The sequence below is a fragment of the Monopterus albus genome, unplaced genomic scaffold (genome assembly GCF_001952655.1).
Source record: "Monopterus albus unplaced genomic scaffold, M_albus_1.0 scaffold52.1, whole genome shotgun sequence".
Classification (NCBI taxonomy): Eukaryota; Metazoa; Chordata; class Actinopteri; order Synbranchiformes; family Synbranchidae; genus Monopterus; species Monopterus albus.
In genome coordinates, this window is record NW_018127932.1 from 1891350 (window position 1) to 1904703 (window position 13354).

A 13354-nucleotide genomic window follows, 5' to 3' on the forward strand; every position below is an offset into this window, starting at 1 on the left:
TTCAGTTCATCATTTTATCTTATTAAAATAACTCAGTGTAATTTAATTGAGCTCACTGTTTTGCAAGCAGTCACTTAGGGCAGTGAGGACAAGTCTGACCAGCTTGTTACAGCGTGATTATTGTGTTATTTCTACTGTATGTTGTTTTTCATAGGCAGAAAACTGGACAGATAGTAACGATGATAAGTTTCAGGACTTCTTGTAACAGTTATATAAGACGCTTTTTGCACATTTATATATGTACTACACTCTCTTTGGACAATATAAAGGACATAGTGAAAACATAATAGCTACAATTAAAGTGTGAAATCCCATGAATCCTGAGTCAGAAGCTGCAGAGACTTTGTGAAGCTAGGCCAGTCAGTTTTTCGCAGAAGTGTTCTTTCCTTTTAGATTTTTCTAAATTATGATTTTATCTGCCTTTTATGTGTGGTGTAACAAACTTGACAACTATTATGTTGCAGCACTAAAATTTGCGAAATCTTTCCATGACATCTTTTTATCCATAAATAACATGTGTTGATAAAAATAATGGTTTTAGTTATTTAGGCTATTCATCAATACAAATAATATAGTTTATATAATATAGTGGGTTTATATAGTATTCAGTCTTTACTTTTTGCACATTGCATTATGTTGTAGGCATATAATTTTAAAATGATTAAATTGCCATTTTTGCCAGTCCACAATAACGAAAATAGACAACGTGAAAACATGTTTTTTGATGTTGTTTGATAAGACTTAGTCACTGTAAAACATCATTTGGGAAAAAAGCAGTGCAGTTAACATATGACAGTTACATCGTGTGGGTACATAAGCCTATGTGGTGTCATGTGGTATTCTTCAACACGTTATCATAAGCAGATGATGATTTCGAGAAAATGCTCTAAATGGTCATCGCCTTCCTAGTCTATCTCTTCTAATCCAACCCTTTCCTCGCACCCTGGCGAGGTGTGAGGGAATGAGACTGAGGTTAGGAGATGCCAGAAGCAAAAGGATTTAGTTTGGAGCCTATGGATGAATCAGCCACGATGAAGGCAGCCTATCAGCTTCGTCCTCCAATTCTTCTCACTGCTGATTGGCTGAGTCGTGGAGGAAGAGGATGTCGGGAAACAAAGATGTCCGGTCATTTGAAAACCTGTAGCAAAACCCACATTATGACTCGTGTTTAATTTGGCAGAGGTGTCAACATTGTGCTCAAGCGAGTCTAATACAAAGGAAAGACAAGGACTCCGCGACAAGAGCCAGACTATTCCTTATTAGCAGGTTAGAGGCCAAATGTTTCCCTGCAAACAACGCTAGTTGAAGCTAACATTAGCAAACGTGCTAATCGAGCCAGTGAAAGCAAACGGTACTAAGGGTCTTTAGCTGCGTTAGCATGCTAATACCGAAGAGTACTGCCAATGACAGCTGTCAGCGTGATTATTTAGCGTTACATAACATTTACCATCTTCCTCATCATTTTTTTTTCTAGAAATAATGCTGATATCTGGGACTCATGTCGGAAGTCGTGTATGAAGAGACAGCCACGATGATTGCCGCAGGGGAATTGCAGTCTTTTGTCCCGTTTGGCCGCGAGCACTGCAGAAACCATCCAAACGCTTTCAACCTGCAGCTCAGAGAGCTCCAGCCTGCCTCCGAGCTCTGGTCATCAGATGGTGCTGCCGGCCTGGTGGGTTCCCTGCAGGAAGTCAGTCTGCAGGAGAGAGAGGGGGTGAGAGTGCATGGAATTCCATACATATTCCTCTGTTAGTAAAACACTGGAGAAGATAAAAGCAGCAGCAGTAGTACATAAGTAGAAAAAGTGGAAGTACAAGAAAAGAAAGTCAGGAAAAATGAATATAGGCATTGTTATTGCCTGAAGATAACGTTTCTTGCATGCCATTGGATATCTTTTTCTGTTTGTAAAAGTAATGTAGATGATTTAATGACTGCAATCAATAGATACTGTAGTATTACTAGGTGTAACATGGCACAGTTTGTATTTTTGAATCAGTTTTTGTTGTGTTGAACTAATGGATGTGTTGTCACTGGCAGGGCTGTGTTGGAGTCAGGGAGGAGGATGTGGAGTTTGAAGAGGAGCTCTATACAGCAGGAAATGTTGTCGTCTGGAGCCAGGGCAGTCAAACCTCAACCTCCAGTGTATACAAGGCCTTCACTGTTGACAGCCCAGTGCAGCAGGTCAGTTACAGGGCATATGCTGATTGTCAGGATGTATATCTTTTCATTTTGAGTAAAACATTACAGGTAGTTGACACTGTTTTTATTCTGTATACAGGCTTTATGGTGCAACTTTGCTGTTCCTCAGAACAAGAAAGAGGGTACAGTATTATTTAAAAACTGCAGAAATGATTCTTGTTTCAAGTTATTTTTAATATATGCTGTAGTTTTTTTTTTAATTTCATGAAGAAAATACTCTAATTTTGCAGAGGAAGAAGTAGAGAAGACAGTATGTATCATCCAGAGTAGCTGTGTCAATGTTCACACTGTGACTGGGAAGGATTTCATCTCACCGCTGCCCTTCCAGGTGAGAGGGAGAGACACTGGTAGGAAATCTTGCATTCCAGAGAAGTTAAGACTTGCAGAGAAACTCAGATTCATGAATCCTTTTTTCTTTATTCTCTTTTGGCACTTTGGTTTCTGTTGGTGTAATTCACCACAGACCACCAACTTTGGCAAACATGGTGGAGATTGTCTTTCTATGTGTGTGTGTGTGTGTATACAAGCGTTAGGCAGATTAGAGAGAGTCCCCAGGGCAGACCCGTTGTCTGGCTAACCAAAAATAATGGGAAATTTGGATCACTGACAATGGGACTGAACCCCATTTGTATCAAATATTTGTGTTTGTTTGTGTGTTTTTGAGACATACAGTACCTGCTTGTTTTTGTGTATCCACTGAACTGTAATATGATTGTTTAAGCTGTCAAATTTCAATAAATTGTGTAAAATCTCTATCAGTTTCCCTCAGACCAAAATGATGACTTCACAATGCTTTTTTTTCTGGCTAACGTTCCACAATTCAGTAAAGTTTACTATCACAGAAATGCTCAGGGTGAATATTTTTGTTGCTGCCATTCTTACATAGTATAATCATATAACCATATAAGTCCCTTTCCTGTTTGTTGCCCAATGTCTAATACAGGTGTCCAAAGTCTGGGCTACCAAGTTTGGACTGTTGTTGGAACGAAAAAATGCAGCAACTGACGCACAGCTCAGCTCCCCCGGGTACACATTAACACTGCACAATCACATGCTTGTCCACGCACAAGCTCACTCAAGGGTCAGCTGCATGGTACACAGTTAAATCCAAACATTCATGTGAAGTGACAACAGCCACACACACATCAAAGCTCAAAACCTGAAAAAATGTCTACATTCAAGACATCCTCCTAGCCACATACTCATGCTAGTTACTGAGGTCCTGAGCTTTTTCTCTACAGGGAACCTTTGCCCACAGTATTCAGCATGCTGCATCCACTAGATGAGATTGCACCAGTAGTGTGTAAACCTGCAGGTATGATAAACACACTATCCCTCTCTCTGTCTTTCTGGTTTCTCAGTCTGAGTAATCTCCATGTTTTGACATGTTTGTATCTGTGTGTATTTTTCAGGCCTGTTTGAAGGCTCTCGTGTACAGTATGTGTCCGACTCCACCATGAAGATAGTGTTCAGCTGCTGCCAGCCCTCTATAGTTGTCTCCTATGACACTGTACAGGGAATACATTCTGTTTGGGCCCTGCGCAAAGTCACACATAAGGTGAGATCATATATGCACACAAACACACATATATACAATTCTACCTGTCCCTGACCTTGAGCCTTGTACCTCCATCAGGAGTGTTCTACAGTCCTGCGGTGTCCAGCAGAGCCGGTTAGTACCCCGTTGGGTTTGATGACTCAACTCCGTAATGCCTCCCGCCTGGACTCCCCCAGTGGTAGTGGGGCAGCTGGACTCTATCCTGGAACTGGAACAGGGTAATGAAAATGAGGTCCAAGTGTTAAAATTAGTTGATTAACAGAAAACTATTTGGCAACTGATGCAAAACATTCTCTAGCTCCATCTTCTCAAATTTGAGGATTTACTACTTTCTGTATTGTATATGATAGTAAACTTACCTTTAAGTTTTAGACTTTTGGTTGAATGAAACAAGAAACCTGACATCGGCATTATTAACAGTTCAATAAAATGCATACATGGGGATTAAGCAAAAACAAAATCATGGATGTCAGTCAATCCTGTCACAGGACTGACAGTTGAAAAATTAGTAAAAATAGAGAGAAACATTGTGAGATTGACAAAATCAACAGCCAAATACAGAAAAGAGAAGAAAACGGATGAATAATTTTTATTTTGCATAAAGTCAAACCTGGAAAGCCTTCCTGGTGCCTTGCTGATGTCTGACTTTGTCCTTGTTTTTTTTCCTTCTAGTTTTCCTGTTGGTACTTGCTCTCCTCTCCACTACAGCGCTCTGCACAGCCACCAGAGCAGGATCATGACATCTTCACCAGGATTACACTCCCGTGCGCACTCTCCAAGTATATCCAATATGGCTGCCCTCAGGTGAGTTTGACTATCAATTGAAGACTGGTGTGTGTGGTTTATTGCTGACTGCTCACATTGGCTTCATTTCTTTCTGCAGTTTGCAGAATTGCATCTGCCTGTGCATCTTTGTGCATGTGCTAGTGATGGAGTACGGGATACAGAAAAACAGTCTGCTCATTTAAACATTGATCTTCAATACAATTAGTGGTCAAAAACAACTCTGCACTATTTTTTCTTCTTCCATTCTCCTATCCCAGTCGCGCCCATTCTCCAGGTATGGCGGCACCGTCCTTTACAGGCATGGCTCGTTTCAACACGTCTTTGCATAGCCCATCCCCCAAGGGGCACCATGGCTTGTTACACTCTCCAAACAGCACGGTCAATGAGACGATGCTGATGCCAGAGATGGAGCCCATCATACCCGACCTCTGCATGGAGCAGTTGTGGAGTGAGACGACTGCTGCTGGGTGTCACAGGTGAATGCCAGGAATGAACACTACTAAAAACAGCTGCAAAGGGAGGCCCATGACTCATGTCAGTGACAAACAATTACTGGGAGTAAATTAATGATAGTTTTATCTTAATGTGATTTCAACCTTGAGTCTTCTAATTGATGGCCTTTTATGGGAAGCTCGGTACTACTTTCAGAAATCCAGAAGTGTATTAGATCTTTGAGGAAGAATGTAAATATTTAGCATTTTAAATGTAATTTCACATCATGAGGAAGTTGACACCATGACTAACCTAAACTGGCCATTTACTAAGAAAATGCCATGATTTGTTGATGTGGCATCGAAAAGAGAATCTGAAAGAATAATTACTAACCTTTCTTGACAATTTTTAGGTCAGAAGTTGCTCCAAAGTTAGTTTCTAAATCAGGTCTAAGCCTGGGGCTCCTCACAGGGATGGTAAAAATGAGATTACTCTTAAAACATTTCTGAAATTGGTCTGTTTTTTAAGATGTATATTTTTATTGTTTCTTTTACTCGTTTTTTTGTTTTTTTTTTTTTGTAACTGCCATTGTTTCACTTGATTCTTCACCTTTTGTGTTTTCAGAGAGATGAACAGCCAAGCATCTAAAGTATTCCTCACATCTGACTTTTGTGAGAACCACTACCTGTGTTTCCTGGTGGAGTCTCATCAGCAGCTCAGGTGAGCACACATTCACAATATAGCTATACATAGTGAATATTTGATACAGACGCCATCATGATTTATATATTAGGTTTTAGGGGACCATGAAAAGTCTCAGATCATCTAAATGTAAGGTCCAACACAGCAATATAACAGCTACTAAGCAGTCACTCATGTATATAGAACACTGGACAAACTACTAAAAGAATTTGAAAGGAAATTCCTATGTTTTCTTTCTTTTCATCACTTTCTCTGCCTGATTTTGCAATGACATCTGTACAAGTTACCACCTTTTTCTTTCTGCAGATGTGTGAAGTTTATTGTGAGCAATGATTCCTCTCAGCTCATCTTTGCCTCTGTCACAGCCATCCCTGCCAAAGATGCAGAACCTCTGCAGGTAACATACATTAATGAGGCTTTATAAGCTTTAAAGGGAGAAGGCAAAGATTAGCAACGGTAATGCAAAACCAGCCACGTCATCGTGACAGTCTTTTCTTTTGTAAAAGTAGACCACAATATTTAAAAACACTTCTAATAAAGTACAAATCTCACATTTATGTGGTTTATTCTAGTGGGTTTTGTTGTCCTTTTCTCCTCATTTTGCAATTTGCTAAATAGATCTGATCTTAATGTAAATCCACGTACTGGACAATGTCGCCATTGAAGTGGGAATTCCCCCACCCAACCACAGGGGGAGGCAGTGAGCCATTTACTGCTTGGCACACCAAAATGAGGAGAAGAAGACGACATACTAATGGGAGCTGCAGCTGCCTTCTATTGTAATGCACACTGGCTGATAAAAAATAAAAAGCAAAGGCTTGACTAGAAGAGTCTCAGTCGACTGACAGCTTTCTGGACTAATGACTCGATTATTTGACTAATAATTTAAACTATTTAAATATACTTGTGCTTTATAAATGCTGTTTTTTTAAACAATTTTCTAAACTTTTATAAGCCAATTGATCAGTTAATTGAGACAATTTTAACTGGATTAAATGATAATGGAAATAATTATTTGCTGCCTTGCAACCTAACATGTTTCTGACAGAAAAACTTTGGTCCTCAGAATATAGATGCCATGCTGGTTCTGGAGGCCTGTGGCAGTCTGGTTCTCTATACAGGAATCATGAGGGTAAGGACGAACTCAAACCACCAAGGCGTAGTATGTCCACTACAGCAGTTCGATGCACGGCACTTTACAGTTTCTAAAACAATAGATATTTCAATGTTATTGAAGTGTTATTACTGGGAGGTGTCATGAGGTTGCTTTCTTGGTGTCCCTGCAGGTCAGTAAAGTGTTTGTCCCCGGCCTCCTGTTGTCCACCCTCAGCCTAACCAACCACATCCCTCACTTCGGCGCACCAGTGGAGACTGTTAGCACACCAGCTAAAGCTGGCAGTAGGCATATCCAAAGACTGGAAGAGGTCTTGCCATGTGTTGTAAACATATTGTTCTTCATGCACTGATAATTTCAATAATTTGATATAGTTTTATTTATATCTGCAATAATGCATTTTTAAAATGTTATCTTTCCTTTTGTTTCTATGCATTCATCTATGTGTCAACTGCACACAGTTTAGTCATAGAAATCAGTTTACCTCCTTGCTGCCATTCAGTCTTTTATTGTCGGAGACAGTTTTTGCAGATCAAGATGATCTGTCAAAGCAAACATGGATTACATTACAGGAAACGTTGCAGCTTGCCTTGTGTTGGCTACTCACTTTATTTTCTTTTGTTTTCTCTTTGTCTCTATAGTTTTGCCTGACCTTCTCATTTCCTTCCCTCTTTTCCAGGCTGTGATGCCTTCACCTGTTTTAGAGCAGATGGGTCCAAACATTAAACACCATGAAGCTTCATTCTTGGAGGATTACACCTTCCATCAAGCCACGCCCTACACCTGTGCCATGCGGGACCCTGTCTGCAACCGGGTCACTCTGGTAGGTTAGTTTATGTGTGTGAATGTTTTCACGAATGTCAACAAATGATTTCTAACACCAATACTTTGACTTGTAGAAATGCTTGATACGGTGAAATGGCAAATGTGTCAGCATTAAATTAACTCAGATCAGTCATCTATTGCGATGCTGTTGAGGCCAGATCAAGTTAGTGTTTTTCCTTTTTTTTATTTCTTGAGAATTAAAAGTTGGTCTTATCTGTAGTTGAACAAAAACTGGATTTTGAAAAGATAAATTCTGCTTCGTGGATGAACAAAACATATTCCTTCTTGGTGTTTTAATAATGATGGTGGTGGAGATGCTGTCTAACACGTCGCTCCAAAATCTCCCATAGATGTTCAACTGGGTTGCGATCTGATGACTGTGAAGGCCATAGAATGTGATTCACATCATTTTCATACTTATCAAACCATTCAGTGACCCCTGTGGAGGGGGGGGATTGTCATTCTGGAAGAGACCACTCATTTATTTATTCAGGTTTTTCCTTTAATTTGTGCCCTGTCTGTGTAAACAGTAGGCATTGCTTCCAAAACAACAGGTTATACTCATCGCGCCATGGCCAAAATGTGTCCATATGGGTTGAAACATTCAGGTGTGTTCCACTTCTGGTGATAGCCCATTCAGAAGAAAACACCCACTATGACATGCACTGGTTGCATCACTTCTAGTTTGTCATAGCGCTGCCACAACACTCAGCTCTGCCTGTTGTAACAAACAGAGCTGATCCACTTGTTCTTCACTGATATATGTAGAATTGAATTGAAAGTGTATAAATTAAATTTGTGAACAATCTTTTTGTCCTTCTAGGAGCTTAGCAATGGCACAATGCTGCGGATATCTGTCCCAGAGATTGCTACCTCTGAGCTGGGTGAGGCACACACACACACACACACACACACACACACACACACAATTTGGCATTTCTTTCATTGTGAGGACATAATGCATTCTCTAGCCCCCAACTCTCACTTTAACAATCACAGCTAAATGTCTAACCCTAGCTCTTTTCCTAAAACTGATTCTAACTTTAACACTAAAACAAAGCCTTAACCCTCAAACACTTCTTTGAGGTTATGAGAAGTCACAACAATGGTTTCAGACTAAAATCTCTCCACACAATCATGGAACAACCTGTACACACACACACACACACACACACACACACACACACACGTAAGATTAATGCAGAAAACCAATTGAATGTTCTACACATGTACATTTTGCAATAGGTATTGCAGCCACCACTGCTATTGGTCAGTAATTCTTTCTGTTGATAAATGTGTATTTTTTAAGCGAGACCACACACAAACACACACAGATGGCTGAGTCAGAGCAGTTAGGTCCTGAAATTAGGTTTGAGAACTGCCCTATGTTGTTACACGGTGACGTACAAACTTGATATATTGTGGATGCTATTATAAAACACACACAGACACACGCATCCCAGTGATAATGATTAAGCCATAACATCAGTGAAGTTTCCATTTGTTGCCATGACAGAGAAAAATTAGATGCACATGTTTTCATGGCTTTTTAAAAATTCCATTCACTTAATGTATCTCCTTTTACAGCTTTTTGTTTTACCCAGTGAAGTTTAACCCTTTAAGACATTTAAATGCTTATTCCCCCAGTACTTAAGTGAGTCAAAACATCTACATGTACTCACATTTAAAAATATTGCAGGGGAACCTCAGGCAATTAGTGCAAAACGCTCAACCTGTCTTTTCTCCTCAATAAAATTCATACCTCTTCTTTAAACAGACAACCCACTGTGCCAGGGTGCACAAGTAGAGCATAAAGATTTCCATCCACTATTACTGTGTCCTCAGAGATGTACAGTACCACATTATTTGTACTCAGGTTCACAAGCTTGATATTTGAGTTGGTCCACAAAACACTGTAGTGACTTCACTAAAATTTATGTTAACATCCAGTACAATTAATTTATGGGATTTTTTTTTTGTAAGGCAATTATGAACAATCGGAAACAAATGTGAGTTTCTACCTTTTGTTGTTACTGAGGAAACAGCTGATACCATCTCTGTTCTGAGTGAACATTACAGTCACTCTTCAGCATCACTAAGGTTTGTGTGTATGACTCTGTCTGCCTTGCGTGTGCCTTGCCGTTGTGTCTTTGCCATGTGTTGCTCCCCATTATTTAGTAATCGACCCTACAGATGAGGCTTTCTTCCTCTAATGAAATGGTATTTATCCACCCCTTTACTGACCTTTCCCACTCTGGATGTCCAATTAAGATGTTGATTAGGAATCTGGTTGGAGCTGTCAGCAGGCACAGTTAACACTAATTTCTGCTATGGTGGTGGGTCTTTTTTAATTTCCGTTTTTCACTGTGTGATATTAAGAAGAGGCCAAAAACCAGGGATCATCAGTGGAGACAGTTCTGTTAAAATGAGTTTGATGTGTCAAGCTCTATTCATCTAAAGCTGATCTAAAAAAAAAAAAAAAACCCACAATGCTCTTCTTTTGCAAAATTGTGGTTTAGGATTCACGCATTTGTTAGAAATGTTTTAAAATTGTTTTCTGCTTGTCCCGACATTCACCTGCACAGATTTCTGCTCTTTAACATATAAAGTGGACTTGGTCCTTGAAAAGTCTCATGGGAGCCCGAACAGTTTTAATTCTATAATGAATAATTGTGCTCATGGTTGATTTTAAAGGAGGACCAGAATTTTAATAATCTCTGTTTTTAAGAAACTCAAAACTGCCGGTGCAGTCTTTTTTGTAAGTGTAGATTTGAGGAGATCTGCAGCTCAAAAGTGAATACTGCTGCTGTGTAGCTCCAGTAATGACATTTCACAACTGGAATCTAGTAGTAGCTAAGAGTGTTGTATGGTAGCATTAGCGAGGTTTGGACTAGATGTCTTTGTTTCAGTACAGATGATATTCTCCAGTATGTGAGCACACAGGCTAATAATCCTAGGTTTTTCACAGGAACACAGAAAAGTATGAGGAGGTACAGTGATCTAATTTCCAGATATTCATCACTTGTTGACCACAAAACATTTTAAGTTAGGTATATATTAAAACATATTTTTCATATTGTTAATGTATTTATAACAAAGAAAGCAGACAATCCTTATAAAACTCTACATCCTTTCCCATGGTCATATTTCTTAAAATCACATCTTGTGTTTCTCCGTTGTCACCTTTTTCCTGTTTTCTCCTCTGATTTATTTCAGTAAGGCGATGCCTTCAGGCGATTTGTTTCATTCTACCCAAGGAAGCTGCCATGAAGGTTTGTGGTTAAATCTGGATCAACAGTGTAAAAAGAAATCACATCAGGCTGCACTGATATTTCAGTAGGCAGCTGTGGACAAACATATGCTGGCATGGCTTTATCTATTGGTCATACCAATGTTGACCTGTACATATGGAATACATAATGATGTGCACAGTGACTCTTTACTCTTGTTTACTCCGGTGCAGCCAGATACTCTTCCTGCCATGACAAATGTCCTCTCATTGATTATTTAAAATGATATAAATCTAAATAGATATAAACATGTTTCTTTCCTGGAATAAAATATTTTTGGGATCATGGAAAAACTCAGTTTACATTCCATTTTAATTTGGCTAATTTTTAAAACTTTTTTGTGAAAATTGTTCTTGTTATTTTGCAGGTTTTGGTGAAGTGGTATAACATGTACAATGCCCCTGGTGGCCCCAGTGCCCATGCAGAATGGAACCTGTTTGTCATCTGCTTCATGACACTAATGGGTTACAACACTGAGCGCCTGAACTGGACAAAAAATGTGTGTCAGCTATTCAAGTGTCTTTAAATTCAAAACCTTAATTTACCTTTGATCAGCAATTTACGTGTCTTGACCTTGCTCTCTGTCCTCTCAACTCTTTCTGCAGCTGCATTTTGAACTGCCTCTTTCTCCAGTGATTGCAGCCAAAAAGGCTCGTCCCTCTGATGGAGGCTCTGATGAGGTGTGTGACTGAAGTATGATCTGTTGTTAATGTGTGTGGCAAAAGTAGTGCCAATCACCATTGTGGGAAGAATGGACTGTACAGCATTTAATTTTGAAGCGTACAAGAAAAAGGATTAATTCATAAACTGTGTGTCAAAATAGTCAAGTAAAACTAGCACAGGAATCAAGCCCTATCAAGCCCTAATAGCTCATGGCACAGTTAAGTGTTTGTGAATTAAACAAAGGCATGAGGTATACACACACACACCTACCTAATTAAAGGTGAAGGGTTAAGTTATTTGAGTATTTGTATGTTGTCATCTGAGCAAAACATGAATGCCAAATATCATTCCGCTGGAGGCTTAGGCTGTGCTCTGTATTTATTCAAAGTGCGTTTGACCTGAGGAACTGCATGAGTCAGATTAGTCACATGAATACATCTTGGAAATTGTTTTGCTGTACACATAGCTTTTTATTTTTATTTACTTGTGGTTATCTGCCCCATGGCCAAAACAGTGACTGGTCAGAGAGTTAACCCACCTTTTTGCTGGCTTTTGTCTCTTCTCCCGTCTCTGCAGGACTGGGACTACTTGCTGGGGTCTCTTTACCAGCATCAGATGAATTTCCAGCCTGTCTGCGGTCCTGTGAACTCCAGTGGCTATAACAACACTCTCACCACAGAGACTGAGGGCCTGTCCTCTGTATGTAACACACTCTGGGTGGATCCATCATTTAATTTAGTTTGTTTGCTCTGAATATTTGGATTGGCAGGTATGATCCATTTACTTTATGTTCTAAAGATTCAGATGAATCCTGCTTGGTGTATGTTAACATCCAGCTGTCCTCCTCCTCCTCCTTGTTTTGTTCATCTCCTCCCCTTCTTCATGTTGGGGGTTTGATTATTTTCTATTTTTGTTCACTACATTTATTGTCTATAAGGTAGGCAACAGCAACAAACACTACAGTTTCCAAAAAGACTGATTGTCGAGTTGGCAGAACTGTCAGAGACTGTAGAACCTAGTTGGCAAGTGAGCAGAAATTCATAAATGACTGAAACTGCTCCTCAAAGTGTAAATGCACATGGTCAGTTCAGTACAAATTTACTGCAGCATTGTACAGTTACAGTGTCTCTCGCTTTACCTCTTCTCTATGCTGCTCTTTGCCTTGTACCATTACTGTTTTAAATTCTTTTCTCTTTTTCCATCTTTTCCCTTCTTCCTTTGCCTTAGACGTCTCCCTCCAGCCCATCGCTAAAGTTGGACAGTTCAGCTCCTCTCTTCCCCCACATTCCTGCCCTTTTCTACGTTCTCCATCTGCTCTATCAGGAGCTACTCCTGGATGAGCTGCAGAGAGCAAGAGCCTCATTACTGGTCTGTCTGCTTCAGCAGCTGGCCAGGTAACCACTGCTGGAAATGTGTGTGTTTTATGTCTTTATTGGCTGCTGCAGTGAAAGTAAGTAGCATGTAGCTGTTGTAGGCTGGACAGGTGAGAAGTGTTTGGACTGTTTATTGATAAATTGGTATGAGGAGTCTGTTTTTCCACCAACTACATTTAACTCTCTCCATGAAAAGAAAAGGAAAACATGTTGTTCATTGTTTTCCATGAAAGCTTGTATTCAAGGCTCTTTAGTGATTTGCACTGAGAAGTTCAACAGGTTGTCAAGTGACCGCTGTGCTTGATGACAGTGACAATAAGAGAATAGGTGGAGTGGGAGAATGAAGCACTCTTCAGTAAAACTGTTGTTTAGTGTGTGGGCTGTTGTGAAGTGTGGTACAAATTTTACACTC

At 39.8% G+C, this 13354-nt stretch overlaps 1 protein-coding gene across 1 annotated transcript in view; it reads left to right on the plus strand.

Moving 5' to 3' along the window:
• Positions 1-2019: 2019 nt before the first annotated feature.
• Positions 2020-13354, plus strand: part of anapc1 (anaphase promoting complex subunit 1) — a 40836-nt gene continuing 29501 nt past the window's right edge. The window contains exons 1-20 of the mRNA XM_020601876.1: positions 2020-2181; positions 2279-2321; positions 2430-2527; positions 3143-3225; positions 3441-3514; positions 3612-3757; positions 3836-3975; positions 4430-4561; positions 4801-5019; positions 5600-5695; positions 5984-6074; positions 6744-6809; positions 6964-7101; positions 7471-7614; positions 8440-8500; positions 10833-10888; positions 11274-11405; positions 11512-11586; positions 12146-12268; positions 12797-12963. Coding sequence (XP_020457532.1) covers positions 2020-2181; positions 2279-2321; positions 2430-2527; positions 3143-3225; positions 3441-3514; positions 3612-3757; positions 3836-3975; positions 4430-4561; positions 4801-5019; positions 5600-5695; positions 5984-6074; positions 6744-6809; positions 6964-7101; positions 7471-7614; positions 8440-8500; positions 10833-10888; positions 11274-11405; positions 11512-11586; positions 12146-12268; positions 12797-12963 — 2246 coding nt within the window. The remainder of the gene's footprint in view (positions 2182-2278; positions 2322-2429; positions 2528-3142; positions 3226-3440; positions 3515-3611; positions 3758-3835; positions 3976-4429; positions 4562-4800; positions 5020-5599; positions 5696-5983; positions 6075-6743; positions 6810-6963; positions 7102-7470; positions 7615-8439; positions 8501-10832; positions 10889-11273; positions 11406-11511; positions 11587-12145; positions 12269-12796; positions 12964-13354) is intronic.